Raw genomic sequence first — 25,346 nt, forward strand, 5'->3', positions numbered from 1 at the left:
AACATATATTTTCTGTAAAGATTTCAGGAGCTTTTTTAACTTTGAAGTAGTTTAATGGAAATAGAGAAAAACCGCTTAGAGAAAGTTGAAGTACGGGAGTAGGTGTTGAAAGGAGACAACAAGTTATTTGAAGGCTTGAAAAATGTCTTGCAGTGAAAAACTTAAATTAGAATTGGCTAGAAATGCTTTGATGCAATGTTTTTCAGCTGATAGTATCTATTCATCATATTGAAGCTCTGCTGGAAGGGATCAATTTTCATATTTCTGGTTTTGAAATGTTTCCAGCAGTTTCAAAGTTGTTAAAACATCCTCCTCCAACATTTTCCAAATGGAAAAAAAACCCTACAATTTTCAGTCTAAAAGTCTTCCTCTCAAAATATAACCTAATTATTCCAACGGTCCCTGAACTGAGCTGGAAATATTGCAAATCACCCAAAATTGAATTTATTTTTGTTTTCTACTTTTGTTTCTTTATTTTTATTTATTTCTGGCAGACCATCAACATTTTCAAGAGTTCTGCTTTTTGTCACACTTTGAGAACAGAAAAAAAATTTGGTCAGGTTGCCTGACCATTTGTCTGGTTCAGTCCATCAAAGGAGGTTCTTCAGTGAGGCCTACCTCTGTATGAATATATTAAATTTGCTTTTCACTGTGTGTCAGGTTAACCTGGCCAGGTTTTGGTAGCAGGATGGAGGTTTCTGTGAGAAGCTGCTGGAAGCTTCTCCCATGCCCAACAGAGCCAAGGCCAGCTGGCTCCGGGATGGCCTAGGCCAAGCTCCCACATGAAGGGGTTGCAGGAAAACATTTCTAAGGAGAGGGAAAAAAATCTGTGCATCAGCAGCTGGAAGAGGGGAGTCAGAATTTGTGAGGAACAACTCTGCAGACACCAAGATCTGTGAAGAAGGAGGGTAAGAGGAGCTCTTAAGTAAGCAGTCGGCTCCCGAAGGCCTGATCCCGAAGGCCTGATCCCGAAGACCTGATCCCAACAGAAGGGACACGCTGGAGCAGCACATGACAAGGACTCACGTTGGAGTTTGGGCAGGACTGTCTCCTGTGGCAGGAACCACACACCGGGGGAGAGCAGCAGGGGAAGGGTGCGAGGAAGAGGAGGGAGCAGAAGAGACAGTGTGTGATGAACTGATGGAGCCTCCATCCGCCCGTGCTGCGGGAGGGGGGAGGCAGAGAAAGCAGGAGTGAAGCTGAGCCCCAGAAGAAAGGAGGAGTGGGGTAAAGTGTTCCATGGTTTTATTTTATTAGTCACCATTGATTTGACTGGTAATAAATTCATTTCCCCAAGTTAAGTCTGTTTTGCCAATGACAGTAATTGCTATCCTTATCTTGACCCACAAGCTTTTTTGTTATATTTTTTCTCCTGTCCATCTGAGGAGGGGACTGACAGAGCAGCTTTGATGGGCCTCTGGCATCTGTCAATCAACCAACTACAGACCATTCCCTGGCACTGGGGTCATGCAAGAGCCTCTCTCCTTGCTATTAATGTCTGTCATCTGCTGAAACAGAAGGGTCACATCCAAACCACCCACCAAGAATGATAATTTTCCTGTTCTAATTCCTGATCCTAGGAATTAGACTAGGCTAGGCATTGACTGGGAGGGTATGATCTCCAGACTCCAGCGTCTTCTATATGTGTTTGCCTTTCTCATGCATTTTCATGAGGAGTGGTCTGTAAGTTTGTTACTGAGAAATGCACCTGGATATTATATATAAATAAAGAAAAAAATCCCAAATTTTCATCTTCAGCTTTCTATCTTCAGCATTCTGCTTCATCTTTCTATCTTCAATTCTCATAAGGGCTGGTGAGGTACCTACTGTTTCATGGAGCTAATCCATACCTTTTTGCTCATGTGAAAATCTATAAAAATATGCTCAAACTCTCTTTGCACTTTCCCAGTGATTCAGTTAAGTAGCTTGTAGCCTGGAGTTATGGATACAAAGTATTAGCTGTTAAACTGTCGAGACTTGTAACAAAGAGCAGCAGCCTTGGCTTGAGGGATATTTAAGCAGGGTTTTGTGAATAATTTTAAGACACATAAAAGGCTATTTTGAAAAGGAAAGGGATTTTTTGGCTATAATATTGCAGGATACTGGAAAAATCAAATGGAAGCATGTCACATAGAATAAAACTCCTAATTAGGAATCAACTGGCAGTCCTGGTGATCCACCATCTCCTAAAAGACAAGTGTGTCCACGGAATTTTGTTGGTATAAAATCTGTTCTCCTATCTTTGGCCAGGCTATTGGATATTCTAAGTAGTTTTGGCAGCAAAAGTCAAATACGGGGCACCAGGAGTAGCTCAGCATACAGCATGATCTCCATACAGCTCGGGGCATTTCACTGTGCTCTCTGAAGCCAGATGCATTTTCACAGCAGAATTTTAGATACTGTTATATCTGTGCTATCTTAGTCTGACACAGTCTTGGTGCAGAGCTGAAAATTTAACCACAGAAATCTCTTATTTATGACAGACTTTATCTTGTTCCTATTTACGCCTGAATGTTAGGTTTTAAAATGTTTCTGAAGCAGCTGGCACAAGGAGTCAGGAATTTGGCAAATCTGGAAGAAATTTGTGCATCAGCCTAGCAGTTTAGATCTAATCTGTCTTCATGTGTACTGATAGAAAGTGTTGACTGTGGCTTAACTTTTTCATCGATGTGTTCTTGATATTCTAAATGTATGTTCTTAAGAACAAAGCATCAACAACCTTTGACTGAAATTAAAGTTGTTGATGTTTTCAGAGCTGCATCCTCCACCTGAAGCCAGTAAGTAAAGGGATGTGTACATTACCAGTAAGGAGAAGGCTGTCTATATAGGTGCTTGTTTTCAAAATTGGAAATCTAGATTTGGGAACAGAATTCTCATGTTTTTTTCTTGAAGTCTCTGTGAGGATATTTGTTGTTTGATTAAAATAACTTTGCTTTAGCAAAGTAGGTCAATATTTCTTTCACCTACTGACCTCAAAGCCCTTAGCCAACAGTGGCTGGGATTTTTGGGCATTGTTTCCTTACTTCCTGAGAAGGAAATTTCCTGAGAAGGAAGTCTAAGTATGTGGTACACATACTGGCCCTTGGTCTGAACAATTAAAGGAATGTTTGTGAAGCAGATAGAAAATAATAACATCTTAAAGATACAGGCTTAGCTATCAAAAAGAAGTAAAAAAAAGAAGAAAAAACTCAGAACTTTAAATAGGATTTTAAAGCTCTACACAAACATAATAATAAAAATGCTTCTATCTCCTTGCCTGTGTCAATTTTCATTATTTTTTTTCTCTGCATGTTTGTCTGTCACCATGATTTTTGTTTCCAATTCCTTGCAGATGTCTCAGTCAGTCTCTTGGCAGTTGTCGTCAGCTTCTGCGGGCTTGCCTTGCTGGTGGTCTCACTTTTTGTCTTTTGGAAGCTCTGTTGGCCCTGCTGGAGGAGCAAACCTCTCACCTCCAGTGCCAGTAATGTCCCGCAGAGCAACTCCAGCGCTCCTACGGAGGTTTTGGAGAACAGCGAGAAAAAGGAAGTGAAAGAAGATGGGAAAGCTACCACCAAGGTACTTGAAGCTGCTCTGAAAATCAGCCACACTTCACCTGACATACCAGCAGAGGTCCAGAACGCACTGAAAGAGCACCTGATCAGACATGCTCGGATGCAGAGGCAGATCACCGAGCCCACGTCCTCATCACGGTAAGTCAAAGGCACTCACACTTGTGGCACCTTTCCCAGGAAAAAGTAGAGCAGGAACACTGCTAAAAATTTCCAGGATCCTGGATTATTCACAGGTTTCTTAGCAGTTATAGGTGAAACATCAGTCTCGTGAGTGTGAGACCACGTTGTTCTTTGGACAGAATATTCTAAAACATTTCAGTTACATAACCATTTTAACATATGAAAGTGAAACCTACATCTTCTACTACTTTGTAAAAGATAGATGTTGCTACTTTAAGCGTTTCCCTTTTGGTTTTTGATTACAGGAAAACATATTTCAGTGTTTTTTAAAAGAACTGCAAGTCTAGATTTTCACAGAGATGTTTTTTATAGATATATCAGTTGTTTTTGCAGATGAAAGTTTCCCTCTCAACCAAATAAATGATAGGTTCATTGTTGATGGCACATTTCTCTAAGGCATGGTTTGCTGATTACGAAGGAATTAAAATTCCAGTCTAAAAATACAGATCCTTGTGGACTGATCTTAAAGCTGTACAGATTCCATATAGGTCTATAAATAAATGACAAGCACACAGCATTCCTTAGTGGTTTCTTTAGTATTAAAGTGGAGGACACAAACTTTAATTTTGCATTAGATGCCACTTTATATTGTAAAGCTGTGAAGACATGCAGGTACATATAGATTCAAAAGGGATTTTCTTCAAACACTGTCAACAAATTTAATGCATGGGAACAAACAATGAACTGCAAAGATCAAATCCTAAAATAAAAAGGAGATTGTTTTATAAGCAAAGATTGGGAAAATTAAGGCTAAAAGAGGCACCTGACGTATTGTGTAATGCCATACGTTACAGTACAGATACTGTGTAGGATGTAGGTTTTTGTCAAAATGCCATTTGCTAAGGAAACACATACTACCAAAAAAAAAATAAAAATCCCCAAACCAACCAAATTAAAAAACCCACTAAACCCAAAGAAACAAACAAACAAAACAAAAAAAGGCTCACATTTGCAATAATTAGAGACAAAAGGAGGAGAAGACACATGCTTTACACTGAGCAGGCACATACCTTGCTGGCCTCCTGGGAGCCCTAAAGACAATGTTTGGCCAGCTCAATGCACTCGTTGTGGCAGTGAGTGCTCAAGTGCTTTTTCTCAGCTATTCCAACCTCATGGAACAGCCAACAGGAAGCCACAGGAAGCTCACAAAATGAGAGCACTCCAGCCAGAGGAGGTCTGACTGACTTGAGCAGCCGAAGCATCTCCTGAATTATGAGGCTGTCCAGCTGGCTTTAAGCCATATTACCCTGGCTCTGCCTGGTTCCTGCTACTGTATCCATCTGCTCAGAACAGGAGCACAGCATCCAAACCACACTGAGCAACATTGCCACAACGCTCAGATAATTCTGAACTTGTAACTGTTCAAACTAAACACAGGGGAACAAATATTTGTACAGTTTAGCATGACAAACCCATTACCCAGCTCACTTCTACCTAAAAAGATATTAACTGAAAGAGTTTTACCCATCAAATCCAAGTATTCAGACTGTCTGACCTCCTGAACAGACAGAAGAAATGGCTGGCTGGCAAATGGACTTGAATAGTCCCAGTGGTACTATAGGGGAAGAAAGAAGTTCCAGGAATATGCTCCAGATCTACTTCAGGCAGTGAAAATATTCTCACAGGTCTCTAGAGTGATTTGGACTGGGATCTAAATTAATACAAAATATTTGTGAAGCCAAGGACAGTTTTACAAAAGAAAAACCGCCTACCAATACCAGTCTTTATGCAACCTTGTAAAGGAGGTTTCTTTTTATCTTCTCAAGATTATCAGGGTTAAATCTCCTCTGAAAGGGATAGTTCCTGTGCTTTGAGTAACTTATTGTCCCACCACAGCAACAGTCTGTCACTTCTCTCAGCATATTTATATATGCATATATATACATATCTATATATTCATTATATACATACTCATTCAGTAGCAGGGTGTTTGGAAACACCACTTTCTTTTAGAGTTGGGTGAAAAATTCTGCATCCTTTAACAAAACATATTTAGAATGACATGTGCCTTAAAAATTACCCAGAAATGGTGATCTTTCTGTTTGAAAACACATTTTATCTACATCCTGTTTACCTTAAGGGAGTCTTAACTGAACAGCCCATATTAATTGCTGCTGCCAAGAATATCATGTATGACAACATTTAAACCAGTTTTCTGAATTATTCCTTACTGTGTGTTGCCCCAGCTGGCAACAATGTACCAGCAAAATGACTGAAATCTGACTCTGGTGCCCTTGATTGGGGGCCCTAAATAAAAATGAGCCAATGGCAGATGCAGAGGTAGTGCAACTTCTCTTCCACCATCTTCAATGCAGCACTGCTTTGTTGCCCTCAGGAGTCCTGAGGGATGCAGATGCACCCTCTTCTAAAAGGATTCCTTTGGCAAAGGATCTGAGAGAAATGCTTGCTGTCTGGATTGTTTCCTGTACACTGCTCTCACCTGAGCTGGGGCAAATTAAAGGGTTGTAACCAGTTCTACGATGGGTTCATAAAGCTATCAGCTCTTAATAAAATAAATTAAATCATATTAAGTCATTGTAATTGAAGCATGAGGATTTTTATAAGCCAATCAGAGCAACATTCAAATGTGCCTGATCACATTTTTTAGACTGTACATTTAACACTGAGACATGTTAGTCTGGGGAAATGATACACTTCTGTTTAGTTATAACTACATATTTTTCATAGTCCCTGATAATATGACAAGACCCATTTGTTAAAAGCTTTTTAGTCCTTTACACCAATTAACCAGTACACTACAGCAGAGCTGCAGCGGTGGTGCTCATTTGCAAATATCTTTTGCTCTGTGTTATTGAGAACCACCCTTTCCCATACTTTGTGATAATATTTTGCAATATAGTTTATTGCTTCTATGAAAATCCAGTCTTCAAACACTCACCTGTATTTTCCAAGAACATGCTTTTTGCTCTTTACCATCAGCTGGAGAGGAACATGTTGAGCCAGTCAGTTCCCAAGGGGCACAAAGGCAAAAGTGAAGTGCTTGGGTTGGTTAAGGTTAAAGAAGAACAAATATATCTGTTGATTTTAGTGTTTGCAAGAAGAAGAGAGAAGCTTTTGTTCTGTCTAAATACCACCATTGATCATGCCCTTTTCTGGATTTGGACCAAAAGATTGCTCTAATGCTATCTAGGAAAGCTAGACCTGAGTCACCTCTCATAAATCTCGTCATTTCATGAGTGAGCATCCTATCCCTCCCTTTTGTCACAGATGTGGCTGTCCTACTGGGTTTGAAATCAGCTTCATAGTGTCATTATGTCCCTGAAAATACAGTTTTACATTAGATTTACATGCAGATTTGCTGTCACTCAAAATGCATTTGCTCTGTTACGGAAGGCAGGTCTACTATAGGAGTGGAGCATGTAAGAGTCAGTAGAGGTTGAAGTACCTGGATTTGCACATGTTGGTAGCTCTGCCACATTTTAACAACCTGGTTTTCTTACATCCTTGTATTTCATTATCACAGTCATTAATCTCTTTGTTACTGCAGAACAAAGATAAATATGTTGCCATGACAACAATGAAACACCTTAATAATTAACAGACCAATTAGCTGTCTTGGTGAAATGCTGTGACTCAGAACAGATACTAGGCACTGTGTAATTAGGACTTTGGCTTACTAGAGCAAAAGTGCTGCTGATTCCCACAGGGAGCAACCATACAAATGCATTGTTTTACTTTGTGACATCTCACAGCAATTCAGCAGAGGATCTGAAATGCATGAAGTCTGAAAATTTCAAAGCTGGTACCTTAGAAATCATAGATTTGGGGTCTTAAATATTGCTTTTGCATGCATTAACTCAGATTGTCATAAGTGCAAGGGAAGTTGAAGAAAAGAGAATTTGTCATGCACCCGTATCTGCTCAAACTGATGTCATACAACCAGCTTCACTGTTTCTCCTGCAAAGGCAGTTTTAGCTGCTGCTTATGTACACAGGGTTTGAACATGATACCCCCAAGGCAGGGGGACTGGAACTGGGTGATCTTTCATGTCCTTTCCAACTCAAACTATTCTATGACTCTGAGATCACCTCAATAGCGCAGCTGCAGGTGTGAGGGGCACTCAGGAAGGCCTCCCTGCGGTAACACAGTCTCTCCCTAGCAGTAACACAGGTCTTCCTGGGCCTCATTTTAAGTCAAAGATACTAAAAAGATAGTCCTTAAACTGCTGCCTGCCCAGGAATGTGTTACATTTTGGGTGGAGTTCAGCTCCCTCCCCATGTTCTGGCATGCCCATGAGGTTGTGCTTCTTGGAGGGCAAAAGCACAAGAACACCTGTGAAACTCCCCAAGGACAATATTCTACTTTTCTGACCAGTCAGGGCCTTTTCATTCCTCACTCCATTCCAATGTGGACATTAGACACTATGAATTCAGGGAGTTTTGGTGTTTAAGAGAGAAGAAAATCTTTCAACTTACCCATCTGTAAAGAAAGAGAGACAAAGTGATGTGTTATTACATATATTACAATATTAATTAATACATATGTTACAAGAGGGATTGTTATCTAAACAATATTGTTATATTGTTATATAACAATATTGTTATCTAAATTTGAGATCCAAACACCTGGATTTTTTTCAGTTACTTCAAGTCTGGGCTATGAAGCTCTCCCTGCCCTGTTTTTGTGTTGAGCTAGGACTGCTCCCTGCACCTAGCAGGACTGAAAGAGCTGAAAGGGGTAGCGTTCTTGTCTATTATTGAATAGCTGCAGATTATCCTCTTGCATCTCTGCTCAGCTGAACTGTGGCAGTTTTGTGCTTCGTGCCTTCTGCAACCTCTTCACTTACAGCAAAAATACAAATAATATCTATGAAATGAGTCCTGGTTGCTTTCAAATGGACAATTTGAATTTCTGTTTTAAAGAAAGAAACACACATCTGTGACACCTCTTGTTTTCAGAACACAACACCACAGGGATACCAAGCAATAAGGCAAGACTACATGTGGCATTAATAAGCAATTGATTGCAAAAAGCAGAGGAAATTCTGACAATTGCATTGTTCTTTAATGGTAACTAAGTGTGCTCACAGGAGGAGGTGGTGAGCTTCTGCAGCACAGATTGTTGGGGTAGGGAAGTACCAAGGAAATGTGAAAATGCCTAAAAAATAAACTGGATAGTGTAGTTATAATGGCATCTGCTGCTGATAAATGCTGTGAAGCTTTCTTTTTTTTTTACAACTCTAAGGTTGTATGGCACTCCAGGGGTTTGATTTCACTCTTAGTAAGAATGGCACTAACTTTCCATTTGGAATCATGAGCCAAGATAAGCCCATAAATATATGTGTTTATGCAACATTGTATTATTCAGAATTGCAAGCAACTTAACATACTGTTTCTTGCTAGTGGCACAGGAATCAGCTTTCTAATACACAGCACAGCAGACCATGAGAACAAAAGGAGGGGAAAAAAAAGCAATGAAGCAATGGCAGAAAATTGTTTGGCAAAACTCTGAAACCCATTGCAGGCACAACAAAATATTCCCAGTGCTTTTGGAGAAGGCAGCCTTCAACTCAGTGTAGCAGATACCAGGCAGGTGTATATAAAATGTTGTAGGATGGCAAAGCTCTACGCTAAAAACCTCCAGACACAACTCTGCATTTCTCTTTCAGGCGCCTTTCACTGTCATCAGTGCGAAGGCTGGTAAATATTTAATTGGAAAATCACCATGGAATGCCTCCAAAAACTGGAGAGTACTGATGAAAATTCTGGAAATGCTTTTTTTTTTTTTTCTGTTTTACCATACATTACTCAGGCCCTAGCAAAGTGGAATCATGCAAGGTTGGAACTGTCAGCTTGTTCTGTGAAAGAACATGAATTCATTTTCAGCAGCATAGTCTGAAAGCTAAGTTATAAATATATTTATTTTTGGTACAGTGGGTGTCCCCTAGGCCAAGAAATTAATTCTGAACAATCATTTCCTCTCAAGGATGCTTTAAGACTTGCAAAACACTGAAGGGGGTGTGGAGATGATTACTTTTTAATTCTTTTAAAGAGAGGAGCCCTCACTAATTTTTTCTTATGTTTTCTTTTGAGAGATGGTCTTTTCCCAGAGATAACCATGGATTGTTTTATGTGTCTCTGTGTGTGTGTGTGTGTGTGTGTGTGTGTGTGTGTGTGTGCAGGCACAATTCTTTCAGGAGGCACTTGCCAAGGCAGATGCAAGTGTCCAGTGTTGATTTTAACATGGGGACAGACCCGGTTTTGCAAAGGGGAGAGACCACAACCAGCATTGGGAGAATAAAACCAGAACTCTACAAACAGAAGTCTGTGGATTCTGATGGGCAGCAAGAAGATGTGAAAACATGTGGAAAACTTAACTTCACTCTCCGGTATGATTATGAGAATGAACTTCTGGCTGTCACAATTGTCAAAGCCTTAGATCTGCCTGCTAAAGACTTCACAGGAACATCTGACCCCTACGTTAAGATTTATCTGCTTCCAGATAGGAAAAAGAAGTTTCAGACACGAGTTCACAGAAAGACATTGAATCCTGTCTTTGATGAAACCTTTCAGTTTCCTGTAGCCTATGATCAACTCAGCAACAGGAAATTGCATTTCAGTGTTTATGATTTTGACCGATTTTCTAGACATGACATGATTGGGGAAGTTATTCTTGATAACCTTTTTGAAGTCTCAGATCTCTCCAGGGAAGCCAATGTATGGAAAGACATCCACTGTGCCACCACAGTAAGTAATGCATTACAAAAGCATTAACATCATATTTTCATTTCTCTTTTGTAGTTTTTGGCAGTGTACCCTGTTTATCAGCAGAGTCCAAAATAAAAAATAAATAAAAAGAGGAGCTGTCAATATTTTCCTTTGAGCACAGAGAATAATGCTTGGGAAGATATAAAATTTAATTACCAAAAAATCTTCTGGGAACATACTGTCATCTTTATGGCTCACTGTGTGTATATAAATTACATTTATTAATTAAATGCTACATCATGAAAGTCATTGCTTAGCCAGAACTAATAACATTTTCCTGCCAGCAAAATACTTTGTCCGGCAAAATGACCACCTATTAAGAAAAAGGGCCAATCCTATCCTGCTCTTGTTAGGAAATATTCATAGGTTAGAAATCTTGGTAAGGAAAGGAGGCTAAAAGTGCTTGAAGTGTAAAATGTTCTTTGCTGACTGCGCTGTGCTTAGGGCCCCCAAAAGCTGTGTCTGCATTGCTGCCGGTTGCCACGAAAACTCAAAAACAAGCAAGAAGAATTAGGAAATAGAAATTAATTAGTTTATTGTTGCAAGCAAGAAGAGGAGGTCCGTGCATGGGTGACAGGATGAATGGCAGGCTTCCAGAGAACAGCAGTCTCCAGATATTGCTTTATTAGCCTTGACTTCCAAACTCATCCTCCCTGGCTGGGATTTGAAAGGGGAAAAAAATAGTTAAAATAGTGAGGTGTAGGGTGTTTATTTTGGTTTTGGATTTGGTTTCAGTTTCTTTTTGACTAACATGCTATTTATATAGAAGTTTTGCCATCCCTGGTTCTGTGGGTGTACCCAAACAGTGTGACTCATCCCAGGGTTTCAGCAAAGGCCAGATTTCCACACGGGGATGAACAGAGGACAGACCAGTACTACACATAAGTGACAGAAGCTTCTCACCATCCCTGCAGCCAGAGACTTCCCATGCCTTTTTCATCAAATGCTTTAAAGATGCTCATACCTGCTAGGCAGACAGGTCTAGGTCTGCATGGTTAGAAGCATAAGGAGCACCGATATGGCCTCACCAATTTGAGCATGAGCACTGTGATCCCTGAGAAAGGAGAAATACCAGAGTGTAGAGTAGTGGAGGCAGTTTTCAAATGTGAATTCACAACAGCAGCTATTTATTTTATTTATTTTCCTGGGCCTACAAAACTGCTCTGAACAGACTTCAGCACACCTCCAGAAATCTTAATCTGTGTGTGCTTAGTTTGATCAAGCTTATATTTCAGATTAATTTAGGAATTGTGTTCTCAAGCTTAAATTTGAATCTTTGTTTATGGTCATTGGACAATAGTGCAAATAACCATTTTTAAAAATTTCTTCTAGCTTTGATATTGTGTTTAATACTTCAGTAATTACTTAAAAGCTCACTGGTCACTTGGAGCAGGTGTATCTATGAGATCTTTAACTGATAACTAGAACAGTTTCAACAAATAAGAATATTTGTAGTGTTCATCACTGGTTTTGAGCAGATTGAAATGCCATACCAGATTATGCATTTGGAGTTGATACTAATATACATATGAATGAAAATGGTTGCTAATCTTGGTATTGGATCCCAGTTCAAGTTTCTTCCTCACTAAGGGTTAGTGCATGCAGTTTTAGTGCCTAACTCACTCTGCTGGTGTTTTCATCTGTGTCAAGCCGAAGAGAAAACATGAGGTTTTTGGATTTCAGCCTTTCAGTTAGTATAGTTTAAAGTATTGCATGTGTATGAAAAGGTTGTCTCCACTTCAACCATCAACAACAATAGCCACAAAAAATTGAGATGTCTTCCAGTGTTGGGTAACCTCATCAGCTTTCACAAGCCTTACCCTGTTCTCAGAAAATTATGTAAGAAACTGGCAATTGATTTTTTTTCCTGGAAAAATGAAGCCTTCCTAGAAGATGTCCAGTAACTGTATGTGCAATGTGCTGCCTTATGTTTTACTTAAGCTATTTTATGTAGTAATAATACAGGCTTCTAGTTCTGTCATTTCAGAAACTGTAAATTGAGAGAGCCAGACCTTCACAGGAATAAACACTGTGTGAGATGTCAATCAGTGAGGACTTACTGTCTTAAACAGATATAAAATATATAGATATATTTTATATATTTTATTATTATATTATTATAAAATATATTTTCTGTATTTTTTATGTAAAATCTACCAAAGACACTAAGTCTCATTTAAATGACTAATGTTGGCCAGAGTCAACTGAACTTGGATAAGCCTTGAAAAAGAAAGATCCAGCTGGTTCTAGAATTGGTAGAAAATAATTCTAATCAGAACAAGAATGCTTTGGTGTTGGTAAAGAATCTTTGCAAATCAGGCAGGCTGTGTGAGTGGAAAAGGCCCTACCCACCCAGTAGAGCCCAGGAGCCAAGATGCTACTCTGCAAATTTTGTTTCTCTCATGCTTTTTACTTCTTCACCTTCTCTCTGTTTGCTGTATGGTCTGGGAAGTTTTTTTGTCTCTGCTCAGACATGGTTCCTACACCCAATGGTCTGCTTGTGTTGACAAGATGTGGAAAATGGTAGAAGTGACAGATCAAAGAATTAGTCCAAAACTTGAAAAAAACAGTGGAACCAGCCTCTCCTCAGCTGAGAAACTTTTACCTCTCTTCCACAGTCAAGAATTTTCTACTCAGAAGTTAAAAGGAGGGTAAAAACAATTCCTATTACCAGAGTGAGAAGAATCTATTCTTGTGGCATCAAACTTTGCAGTCTTAAACATTACTAGAGAGATTTACCAAGAAAATGGATTGCAGCATTTTGCCTGTGAAGGAAATTGCCACGGGAGATCAGGACAGTCTTTCTTATGCAACAACTCTTTGTCAGCAGTTAACATAACTTTTAAAATATTTGCTTGCACAAATATAATTAAAATTTAAAATCATTGCTTGCATATAGAATTTTTATTTGCTACAGGAAATACAGTCTGGGAAAATCAGACCGGATTGTTGCACTGAGTCCTTTTGGCTCTAAACCAAAAAACTCTGTGTGAATCTACAGTTTTAATATACTTTCTTTGCTCCTAATAATCATTTGAAATTATTCTATGGAAGTGCAGGATTGGCCCACACACACTCTCATTTTTATTCTCATTGCTTTCAGATGTTTATTCACATTTTTTAGTTTGTATTTTTACCTCTATTTTTGCATTCATGCCGTTGTCTCTCTGTTATATATGATGTTGAAAACATACCATGTTTTATAATATGTAGCATGTACCTGTTTTAAGTGCTAAAGTATATTCATTTCTTAATGGTATATTATTAACGTAAATTTAGAGCAAAATCAGTAGTGTAAGAAAAGTATATTACATACCTGATATATTCCCAAATTTTGCTTGTACAAGTGATTGAATTTTCAATTAATAATCCATCATTTGCTTCTGTTCACCTGATTAATTAAAAAAACAATAAAAGAAAAAAATCAAGAGGCAACTTTAGACTACCTGTGAAGGTTGTTCAGTATATTGGAACACTGTAATTCTCACTACACTTGAGAAAATTAATTCATAACATTAAAGGCAAACAAATAATATCAAATGGATTGTTAATCAACACATGAGACTTCTGTTTCTGTCAAGTGCTTGTAAGTTTTTCATATATTTCTGAGATTTTGTTACTATCAAAATATTACTAATATTTTGATAGTAACAAGCACTTCTAATATTCAGTGTGTTAAAATTTTGTATGCAAGAAGTCCACTGCTGGTGATCCAACAATTTCTGCATGTAAAAATTTATTAGGTTCCTATAATACTTTTAAAAGTATTTTAAAAGTTATCACCTGCTTTGGAAACTTCCTCTAATGCTGTTGCCTACAAAAATTAGCAAGTGACTGTCAGAGATTTTTTTATTTTTTTTTCTGAAGGTATCCTGTGAAGTCTGTTAGAGTAACCAATTATAGGAAACTGCAATTGGGGAAAAAAAATTAAAGCTCAGAATTTAGAGGAAAGCCATTTCCATTTCCAATAGTGGTAGTCTCTTGGGGATCTTAGTCATCAAACTGTCGTGTACTTGTAGCCTCTAGAATTATCTCATGTAGACAGATGGAACTTGATTATTATTTAGCTCCCCAACAAGAGGCATTTCAGTGCTGCAGTTTGCTCATTTGTGAAGCAGAATGCAAAAGCAGATTTTGTAAGGATATAGTCTTCATGCTATGTCTGTGGTGCATGATTGCAACTGGAATACAATTAATAGTGTCACTGGGAAAGACAGAAGTGCTTAAATATATCTATTTAAAATAAGTAGGACAGTAACATTTGTCTCGGTTCATTTATATCAAACACTTGCCAGAGTAGAAATAACAGGTAATTCTGCTGGCTGCTGGCCTCTGTTATGAAAATAGATTCTTCCGATTTCCTCATCAAACAAGAATGAACCCACCTTTGAATTTCACCCATGTTTGCTTTGTTTTCTCCATTTCCCCTGCTTTGTAGGTGGACAAAGCCTTAGACCTCTCCCTGAGTAAAGCAACTGTGGCAGAGAGCTGACAGAGATGTCTTTTGTAGCCCAGCCTTGAGGCCACATTTTAAGGATTGTCCTGTTTCTCTGGGTGTTCAAAGAGCAGCACTATGAGGAAAAGTTATATCACCAGCAATGTAGTGGGCTAAGCCCTACAGCTACCCATCTTCATCAGAATGCACTGAGACTTATGAAAGTTTCTGGAAATGCACCTGAAAGGTTCAACAGAAACTTAAACAAGTGTGAAAGACTCAGGGCTTGTCAGTGTAGGAACATTTATCATCCCTGTAATGGGAACAGCCCCTTCTAAGCCAAGAACTGCTGGCACTTGTCATTTCTGCTCAGGGCCAGTGATAAAAGGGATCCATGTGACCAGTGCTGCTGCTGAGCAGGTGAGAGAATACTCTGCATCATTCTTTAGAGGAAACATTTTGGACAATTTATGTTTGGAACTGCTTTAGGTCCATTTGATAACTAGAAAAGAAAATAGAGAAAGGGTGAGTTTCTGTCCAGTTACTGAAAGCAGGAAAGTTTTCTACTAGTATTACTGTTGTTATTATTATTATTATTATTATTATTATTATTATTATTATTATTATTATTATTTTCTCTTCATTTGAAACAAAAAATTATTTAAATTTTTGGATTTTCTAGGGGCAAACTGCTACTTTCACTCTACCCTAAAAGTAATAAGTATTAGGTGAATGAAGGGTATGGTTTCCTCAAGGGATTTTAATATCTCTGCATCCAGACAGTGCTGTGGCAGCTGCAGGTACATGACTTGTTTGACCTGCTGTGCCCTGAGAGCTCTCTGACTTTCTCACTGCAGCCTCTTAGCAGACATTGCACTGCAGCTTCAGAAAAGCATCTTTCTCTGGGAGGCAATATACATTTTGGTTCGTTCTCCTGTCACAGTCGGTTCACAGAAGCACCTCTGTTCTCAGCTGTTCTGAGGCAGGAAAGGGCTTCCTTGGTGCCTGGCAAGATGTAACAACCGCCCAGTGCACAAGATAGGTGGTTCTGTATGGAGGGAGCAGCACAAGGAGCACCCAGGAGCATTCCAGGGCGCTACTGAGGGCATTCTGCAGTCTCAAGGAGCCCTCCCTCTGCCACCAGGGCTGCAATCAGCAGCAGAGCTTACCCAGAGCAATCAGGGTGACAGGCTCAGACAGGCATTAGCCTTCTGCAAGCAGAAGTCAAAGTCATTATAGAGCACCAGGCCCCACTGCTTCCATACTGTCTTCCACAGAGGCAAGAACAAACACAAACTTAATTGATTCATTTCCCAGGACAACAGCTCAATCAGGAACCGGTGCTGAGAGGAAGGAAAGAGCTGGGTTTGATATGCAAAGAATAACAGAAGACAAAAATAAATATTAGCGGTGGGGACAAGGTTTCCAAAGGAAAATCCCCTGAGAGGTGGTAGAATTAGCTCTCCAGTTTGAGCCTCACGGAACTTTTAATAATTTCTGTGATAGCAAGGGTACCATTGGATTCTAAATGCATAAATGAGAAAACAGACTGGTAGATTTCTCTCCTGTTCTTTACTATCACTCTTTTAACTCTTGATATGTACCTCAAAATACCTTAATATGTTCTTAACTAATTTTCTCAGGGGATAGATTTTCTTTCTCTCTCCATCCAACTCCCAACACTCATTGTTATATTTTATCCCTGATTCTTGAAGCTTAATGTCAGTAGTTTTTATTGGAAAGGAGAAATATATATAATATGTTTCTAAACAGAGAAAATCTGTGCTGTGGGGGAATTATCTTCCTGAAATATTCGAGTAATCCAAAGGTCTAGCTCTGCCAACGCATTTTTCTTTAAATTTGCATACTATATAGAAAAACAGTTTTCAGTGTTACTAAAGGAAACAGCTAAAAGTCTAAAAAAGCAAATGCCTGAATACCTTCTTAGGTAGCTAGAAAACTATTATTATTATTTATTACAGCCACTTGCTCAAAATATATCAGGAAAAGTGAGAGTAAAGTTTTCAAATAATTTGTTTAGAAATCAAGTACAAATGGAATTCATGCTGCTGTTAGTATTTTTGTTATGCTACTCTTACATGCAGTCCTTAGAATGTCATTCCAATTGCAATTAATAGGAAAGTAGTTCCAGATATTGAAATTGAATTTAAGAACTGAAATTGTTACTGTGGATTATGATAATCTGAATGATAAATAAACTAGAAATAAGTACCTTTTGAGGGAATCTAATTTCTGCTGCACTATTCATTATGCAGATACTTATTATTTTAACCATGGAAGGCTAGTAACAATAAAAGCATGTAAATTTTCCAGTTCCAGTAACATTTACGTAGATCATTGTAAGAATACATAGCAAGTTGCTGTTTAAAGACTTTGCTTTAATTTCAAAACTTGGAAAAGCAGTGGAAAAGAAAATGAAACAAGCACCAGTGAAAAAAAGGTCTAAAGTTCACTTGTGACTCAGAAATTAAGGGTTTTTTCACATATCACGTTCCTATAAGCTCTTTACTCCTGCTATCTTAGGAAGTCAGTTAAGATGTTGGCATAGAGGAGGGAGGCTGTGAAAGTTATTAGACTATCAGTATAGGCAATAAACAGTTTTCCTGTTCAGTTTCAGAGTTATGGGGATTGATATGTGAGTAGAAACCACCCTGAATCTAGAAGGATCTTCCGCACTGAACTTGTGGAGGTTCCTAGTTAAAAGTTATCTCTTCAGTTTGGTGGAAACAACTGAGAAAATTAGTTGGAGTAAGTGTCAGAAAAGCTTTTTCCAGCAATAGCAGTTCAAAAACCTCAATCAGTTTTATTGATGCTCCCCTACAAGTTCTCCAAAGTTCTCCTTGTGTCCCTTCCCTTTTCTTTCCACAGCCTCTGTAGAAATGATGCAATTTTTACAGGCATATGTGTGAAAATGAGAGCACTGCTATCCATTGGGTATGGAAACAAATAGAACAGCATAAGGAACTTTTTATTTCTGACTGTGCCAACTCCTGGAGTAATTTCCCAAGAGCCCACAAAGCAGAGAATGTGAACAGATCCTAATGGATCCATCCTTAATGGAAGTAATGCAAAAATATTATTAGCACATTCATTCACGTGGTTGCTAATGTGGGAAGAGAATTGTGCTATTGTAAAAAATCTGCATTTTGTAGCTCGAAACCCACAGAGTTTATCAGAATAACTGACATGTGCCTGCAAGACCACTGTTGTTTTTGTTTTTTTTTGTTCTAGACCCACCATTCCAGAAAATGGATGGGATAGAGGTAAAATGGTAGCTATGAAAGTAACTGAAGCCGGTAAAGTGCTGGCCGCTGTTTCAGATCCTTAGCACTGTGTGATGGCTGGTGGATACAGAAGGGAAATAAGTGAAGGAAAGACATGAGGTGTCAACAAATGCTCCATTTGCATAAGTGCAGCTGTGCTCGATGCTGGTTTTTCTGCATCTGTTATTGGAAGCCAGTGGGAAGCAATCATTACAAGCATCCATAAAGCTAGCTGGTAATTGAAACCCAAATTTAGTTCAAGAAGAAAAAGAAAATCTCAAAATAGGTCTATGAAAGAGATGAAGTGTCATGGGAGTTATCTATGTCATGCGCAGTTTTTGGAAAATATGTGATTCATGTAAGGCAATCTGAGGATTGTTTAAAAATATGCACAAATGACAACCATTGTTGTGACAACCACAAGATTGTGTCTTGTGAGTTGTGTTTTCTTTGAGGTGCACTGTAATGCAGATGTGATTGCTGGGGGCAGTTCCTGCCTTGGTTTCTTTGGGTTTGCTTCTACTAAAGAGTTCCTGTCAGATTACTTGTGTCAACTTGATTAGCTAGTGTATTATAAATGAGAAAAAATAAATGAGAAAAACATGAATTTTCCATAGCACTGAGATTCTGAATTAAATTGAATCCTATATTTAAATCTCAACTAAAATTGATAATGTTTTAGGATCCAGGGAATTAAAAAATGTTACTCATCTTAATCAATGTGATTAACAAAGACTGTCATGATAGGCTAAAAAAAAACCAAACAAAACAAAGTGTTACTATATTTATAATCTAGGTCTTAATCTGTGTTTTCAGCCCCAAATTTATGAATATCTAGTGCTCAAATTAACAATAAAATGTGTATCTGAAAATAGAGATATCTCAGACATTTTATGCAGTACACTATAATATATAGGTATAATTTTAATCTTAATTTTTCAAAAGAATGTTCAAAACTTCACACATTCACACTCATGTGTGAAGGAAGATCACCAGTCTTGGCAGATACTCAGAAAAGAAACTGCTTTTCTCTGCCCCTCAAAAATGTGCTGAAGAGTAACAACAGAGTGAGATTGGAAAGCATTTTGAGCAATGTTACTTTTAAACTGTTTAAGTCATAGTACATAGTCCTGTCTGTATTCTGCTTTATCAGCTGAGCTCACACAAACCTTTGCGTGTATACCCGATTTCTCTTCAAAGAGAAATAGAACACAGAAGTTCATACTCCCATGTTCAAAAATTATTTTTTCTTTATTCACCTACACAAGACATCTCTCTGAAGAAGAAAAAATGAGATCATTTTATGAGATACCCATGGTGTTTCGTGATGAAACCCATATTCATCGCCATTCTCAACATAGGTACCTTAGGTAACTCTGAAGCACTGAAACTCAGGGAACTCTATTTTCTTCTCAAACAAAAGAGTGGGATCTGTTTGATTGAGATCTGTTTGATACATGGATATGAGAAACAACCATCAGACTCTGAACTCAGTGAGTAATGCCAGTAGAAGGTGCTCTGCTTGAAACAGTGTTCAGATATGTCAGGACTGTAAAATATAAAACATCACTTACAGCTGTAACAAATTAGTGGAAAGAATTACCATTCATTTGTTCAAGCTTTATTTGTTTTCTGAAATAGAAAGTTGAGTTTGGTAATTTACTTTGTGGCACAAAATTCTGCACTCTTTGTGGCAAAGAAAGGGAGAGGTCAAAGAGCTCTATATTGTCCTGTGTGAACTGAATGAGCTCAATCATTTTGAAATTCTGAGATATCTGAAATTCTGACAAGCATTAAATTTGCCCACAGTGCACGTTCACATGCTTATCAAGCAATTGTCAAAACAAAATCCCGCCAAAATGACTGAACATGTGAATTGACTAACCTATACAAAAGTCAATATTTTATTACCACTGCAACAGAGACTTCAAAGCTGATACAAAACTGTATTCTTCAATCTAGTCTGCCATGCAGGGAGAAAAAAAACAACAATAACAAGACAAAATACAAAAAAATCCCACACCCCAAAGCATGTGATTAAGTCACATTCTTTACTCAAGAAAGATGTGAAATACTTGTTTCAATTTAGACAGAGCATTAGCCTGAAGGAAATCAATAAAACTGTTCACATAAGCAGCTGAAGAATGTGAACAAGAAACACTGTCTTGTCTAACTGTAAACAATGTATTTGTCATCTACATGGCAATCATTATTTTAATATGTTTCATTTAAAAATATATTATGCTTGCCTTCTAATACTAGAACAGCTGTACCATAAATCCAGTGGCTCTCAAGCGAATTTTTACTCTCACTGTAACTGTAGGTTTGACAGATAAAATATTGAAGCTGAGATGTTAAAAATAAGTTTTTTAGTATTAGTAAAAAAAAAAAAATGTCCTTTGAGATCACACGAGCATGCTCGAGAGTGGCTGCTTTACAGAGTGTCTTCCTTACAAACTCATATCTAAGTTCTTCAGTTTTTGGGGGGGTGGGGAGGTAGCAAAGGTGTATTTAAATTTAAGAACAGGAACAATTTAGAACATAAAAAACATCTCAAAACCTAAACTTTTGCAGTGTTGGGATCATTGTAAAACTGAGAAAATAAAAAAAAAAAGAACTGGTAGAAACTTGCTTAGGTTACATCTCTCAAGTATTGTAGCATCTAAACTGTATGTAAACATCCTATTGCATGAGCACTTAGCACATGGTCTCGATATAGGACCTGTCTCTTTGTGAGGATTATTAACATTCATGTGGACCCTATCTATCATTTTGAGCTGTAGGTGCTACTCCTTTACTTTGCTTTTCTTCTGAAACAGAGCAACCTCTCAAAGCACACTGCGAGCAGTAAAGAGAGCAACTTCCACAAGCATGTTCTTTTTTTTGAAGCACTTAGACAGGATTAACTTTTTATTCGCATACCTGTGAAGAAGTTATTCTCCTACATAAATTCCAGTGTCTAAAGATCATGTAAATGTGACTGATCTCATTATATTTCTTCAGATCAGAAGAAATCATCAGATTTTTTTCTATTGGGGCTGATGGAGGATGAGTGGTTTCAAGAGCAGAGCTTGACATTCTACTTTCAGCACCTTTTTTTTTGTGTGAATTCAACACAAAAAGACAAGGAATCCAGATAGCTTTGTCTCTGGTTTTGTTTAAATTTCTTGGTTTAATTATTGAAGATCTTTTTCCTAAAATGTAGTTTTGTTGTTACTCCTTCTATACCCTATGGAAATATTTTTTGAAAATTACTTGTGACCTCTTCAGAAGCATCTGAGGCTGCAAAAGAAGCCTCTCTTCATGTTGGAAAAAATATTAAAGTTTTGCATGATCTGAACTGAATTTTGGTAGTATGATCAGGTTTCTAATTGCTTTTCTTTTTCAGGAAAGCATAGATTTGGGTGAGATCATGTTTTCCCTTTGTTATTTGCCTACTGCTGGGAGAATGACTTTGACAGTCATCAAATGTCGAAATCTCAAAGCAATGGATATAACTGGTGCATCAGGTGAATCTACTTTTTTTAAACAACAAGGCAGAGTCTGTTCAGGAGGGGGCTGAATAACATCTTGGGATTTGTGCGCCTAACATGGCTGTGGGATGGAAGTAGCAGGAGAATGGCAACAGACCTGTTTAGAAGGACTGCCTATCTATGGTCTGGCAGCCAGGGTGTCTGTTTGGAGAACCCATACCTTTCCTTTGCACTTACAACATGATGAAGGCAGTGTTTGCCAGGGTCACTCAAATCTTTGCAACTTTTTACCTTAGCAATACAACATTCTTACCACAAACAATGTTTTTGTGCTGCACATTTGAACGGCTTTGGGTCCTAATGCATGAACTGAATATCTGTTACTCAGATCCGTATGTCAAAGTGTCGCTGATGTGCGAGGGACGGAGACTGAAAAAGCGGAAAACAACCACAAAGAAGAACACTCTGAATCCCGTTTATAATGAGGCCATCATCTTTGATATCCCACCAGAGAACGTGGACCAGGTCAGCCTCTCCATTGCAGTGATGGATTATGACAGGTAAGCACAGTTCACTTGCTGACCACTGAGACAGTTCCTGATCATTGCAAGCCACTGCTTTCTGCCTCCTTGAGCTTACAAGCAGCTTCAGCATCACAAAAGATAAAGCCTTGGAGCCTTGTCCTGAAGGGGTTTGAGGCTTCCACACCTTTTAGGGCACATGGCATTTTATCTGTATCATAAATAACTGAGATAAGGAAGAAATATGGCTCAATTTTCTTTCAGGCCACTAGCCCTGATACACATTCCTGTCCATTTCTGCAGGCTGGACTATGTACAAACTTTTTAAATCAAGTATGTCTTCTAGCTTAAAAAAGTCCCTCACACCTCTAATTTTTATTTAAATAGCAGGTATTTGAAACTAAAGAAAATTTCAATGACTAAAAAGGAATTAAATGCTAATTACATAATTGAATTAAGTCATAATTAATTCTTGGGTTGATTCAGTAAAATAACCTTTCAATGTGTAACCTTTGGGTTCAGCCCTCACTGATAACATGTCTAATGCTAATCATCTACAGCATCACTGAGAATTGACAGGAAGAGACTCCTGCTTAGAGTGGCTCAAGGACTGCAGGTTGATCAAGACAGTGACTGACAGAATCCTGTCTGAGCCAAGTCTGCTTCATTCAAGTGCTATTAGTAATGAGATCTTGAGACTGCAGGACAAATAAACAGTGAAAGTCCAATTTAGTAACATCACCCTTCAGACTGTTTTCCCTTGCCATCAGATTTCTGGTTGTTCTCCAAGTTCTGCCAGGAATACTTTCTCGGTCAGACGTGAGAGTGGCAGCACGGTGCCATTAGCAGGGAAGGAGCACAGCAGCTTGCACACTTTCAGTCCTCCTCAGCTCCTCCTTTTCCAGCACTTGCTAAGGGGAAATTGGAAACCATTATTCTAAGGTACACAGAGTCAAGGTACAGAAAATTACTTTCTGGTGTTCCTCAACCAGTTTATGGCACTGTGAGGAGCACGAAGTATTAAGGTATGGCCTATTACAGCTAAGACTCTTACCTTTCACATTTTTGACTGAACTTCCAAAGATCACAGCAGCTAGAGCTGAGAAATAGTTTATGAAATTATGTCTGAAGCATTTGCAGCAGGAAATGTATTCCCCACCATTTTCCTTCACCTTCCTCTCCCACAAAATTCAGCATGTTTTCCTTCAGATAAATTTGTGTATTATGATCCTTTTCTGTCCTTGTGTCTTTTGGGTTGTAACCTTTTAATGGCAAGGATTATGTTTTCATTGCTATTTTTATATCTGCTAGAAGCACTCTGGTAGTAGCTGGAGGTTTTTGATGCTACCATTACAGAGTTTAATATTACTATACTACCATCAAAACTAATATCTGTAATAAATGATGTGAAAACTTGTGTCCTGTATTCTGTGTCACACTAAACCAGTAAACAGAATTGTATACCAGATGTTATTAAAACAATTTTTTATTAAAAATCAATTCTTTCCCTTTCTACAATTCTCAGAGTAGGGCACAATGAGGTCATTGGAGTATGCCGGACAGGAATTGATGCCGAAGGCCTTGGAAGAGATCATTGGAATGAAATGTTGGCTTACCCACGTAAACCAATAACTCACTGGCACCCATTAGTAGAGGTAAAAAGTAGCAAAATTTTCTCCTTGATGCTGAATGTTTTTGTCCCTCACATTTACGGACTTCTGAGAATCATGAAAATTGGTGCAGTACTTATAGATCAGGTAGAAGATCATTAGCACAGCCTAAATCTAGTTACATGGGTTTATCTATCACTTAAAAGAGCCTTTTGAAGAGTTTCCATGACACTCTGAAGGCATTGTAAGATTACATTTAGACATTTAAAATTTCCAGAGGTTTTGATAAAGAGCTTACAGCTACTTAGAGGAGATCATTTGCAAAAATTTCAAAAGCAATCATTTCCTATTCAAAAATCTTTAACACAAGCTGCTGTTGCTAAAACATTAATCTGGAACTGGCCTGCAAATTAGGCTAAATTGTGGCAACATACCAGCAGCTCCCTCCAGAGTTATTCAACAGATGCTTACTGGAAGCTTTTTCAAATGTAGGGGGTGATTATATCTACAAGTCTCTGGGCTTGGACTCCCTCTGCGGTCTGCTGTGTCCACACATTGCTGGTGTTCTGTACACAAAATCCTCACAGCTCTGGACTCAGAAAGACACATATTGAAGCCTTAGGAAGCAGCAGGGGCACAGTTTAGCCCAACACAAAAGCAATCTCTGTAGAAAAATTAGTTTCTGCCTGAGGCCATTTGATTTCCCCACTCTGTATAGCACATTGCTGCACAACATGTCCTGTGACAGGTAGCAAAAACATAATATCAAGGTTCCAGTAAAACACCAAGAAGAGTGTGGGAGCAAGGAAACTGAGTCAAGGCACTAAAGTGCCTTTTAGAGGTTCATGGCTCTGATTTATGTAAGTTAGGAGACAGAGGTACCACCCCTGTTGGTGAAATAAACCCACTGCTGTGAAACGAGTCAGAGGCATTTTTAGAAGGTCACTTCAGAAATGTTCTTTCCATTATTAGTTCTGCTGGAGACTTTGACACCAGAGAACTTTGATCCAGAGATTAGAAAGGGTCTAGATGTGATCTGGATTCTTTTTTAGAGAGTCTCTCATCCTCTGAAATGAGAATGATGCACAGCCAGATACGAAGACATTTGTAAAAATAACACTTTTCTTCCAGCTACCTGGCCGAGCGACCAGTTTTGATAGCCAGGGATCCTGCTCCTCACCCAAACCACCGCTTACACCCTAGGGAGTGAGAATGGATTCATCGTGGTCAGTGCCCAAGGCTCCCACATAGCTCACATCTACATGAACAGAAGGTTTGGCTTTCACAGATGAACTATATCCATATTTTTTTATCAAAATACATCTTTCCTATTCTAAGTCTTATATGGCAGTTTATAATGATTTGTTAATGTGTGAATGAAGTTGACTTGAGTCAAATATAACCCTTCCTTGTGCAAATTCATTCACCTGTTTTACCTCTGGCATATGTCCAGTGTTATATTCAAGCAGTGTTTTGATGGGGCCTGTACATTTTCATAGGCAAAGAAATCTGAAAAAAAGATCCCTTAAGGAATTCAAAACTACTGCAGCTTTTAGCACCTAAT

General features: G+C 38.4%; 1 protein-coding gene across 1 annotated transcript in view; it reads left to right on the forward strand.

The window, feature by feature from the left end:
- The window catches only part of LOC131591921 (synaptotagmin-10), a 33,282-nt gene extending 8,242 nt beyond the window's left edge, over positions 1–25,040 (forward strand). Inside the window, exons 2-7 of the mRNA XM_058863043.1 lie at positions 3,332–3,689; positions 9,874–10,438; positions 21,567–21,687; positions 22,040–22,211; positions 23,698–23,827; positions 24,914–25,040. Coding sequence (XP_058719026.1) covers positions 3,332–3,689; positions 9,874–10,438; positions 21,567–21,687; positions 22,040–22,211; positions 23,698–23,827; positions 24,914–24,985 — 1,418 coding nt within the window. The 3' untranslated portion in view covers positions 24,986–25,040. The remainder of the gene's footprint in view (positions 1–3,331; positions 3,690–9,873; positions 10,439–21,566; positions 21,688–22,039; positions 22,212–23,697; positions 23,828–24,913) is intronic.
- Positions 25,041–25,346: the final 306 nt, after the last annotated feature.

This window comes from Poecile atricapillus, chromosome W, assembly GCF_030490865.1.
Source record: "Poecile atricapillus isolate bPoeAtr1 chromosome W, bPoeAtr1.hap1, whole genome shotgun sequence".
Taxonomy (NCBI): domain Eukaryota; kingdom Metazoa; phylum Chordata; class Aves; order Passeriformes; family Paridae; genus Poecile; species Poecile atricapillus.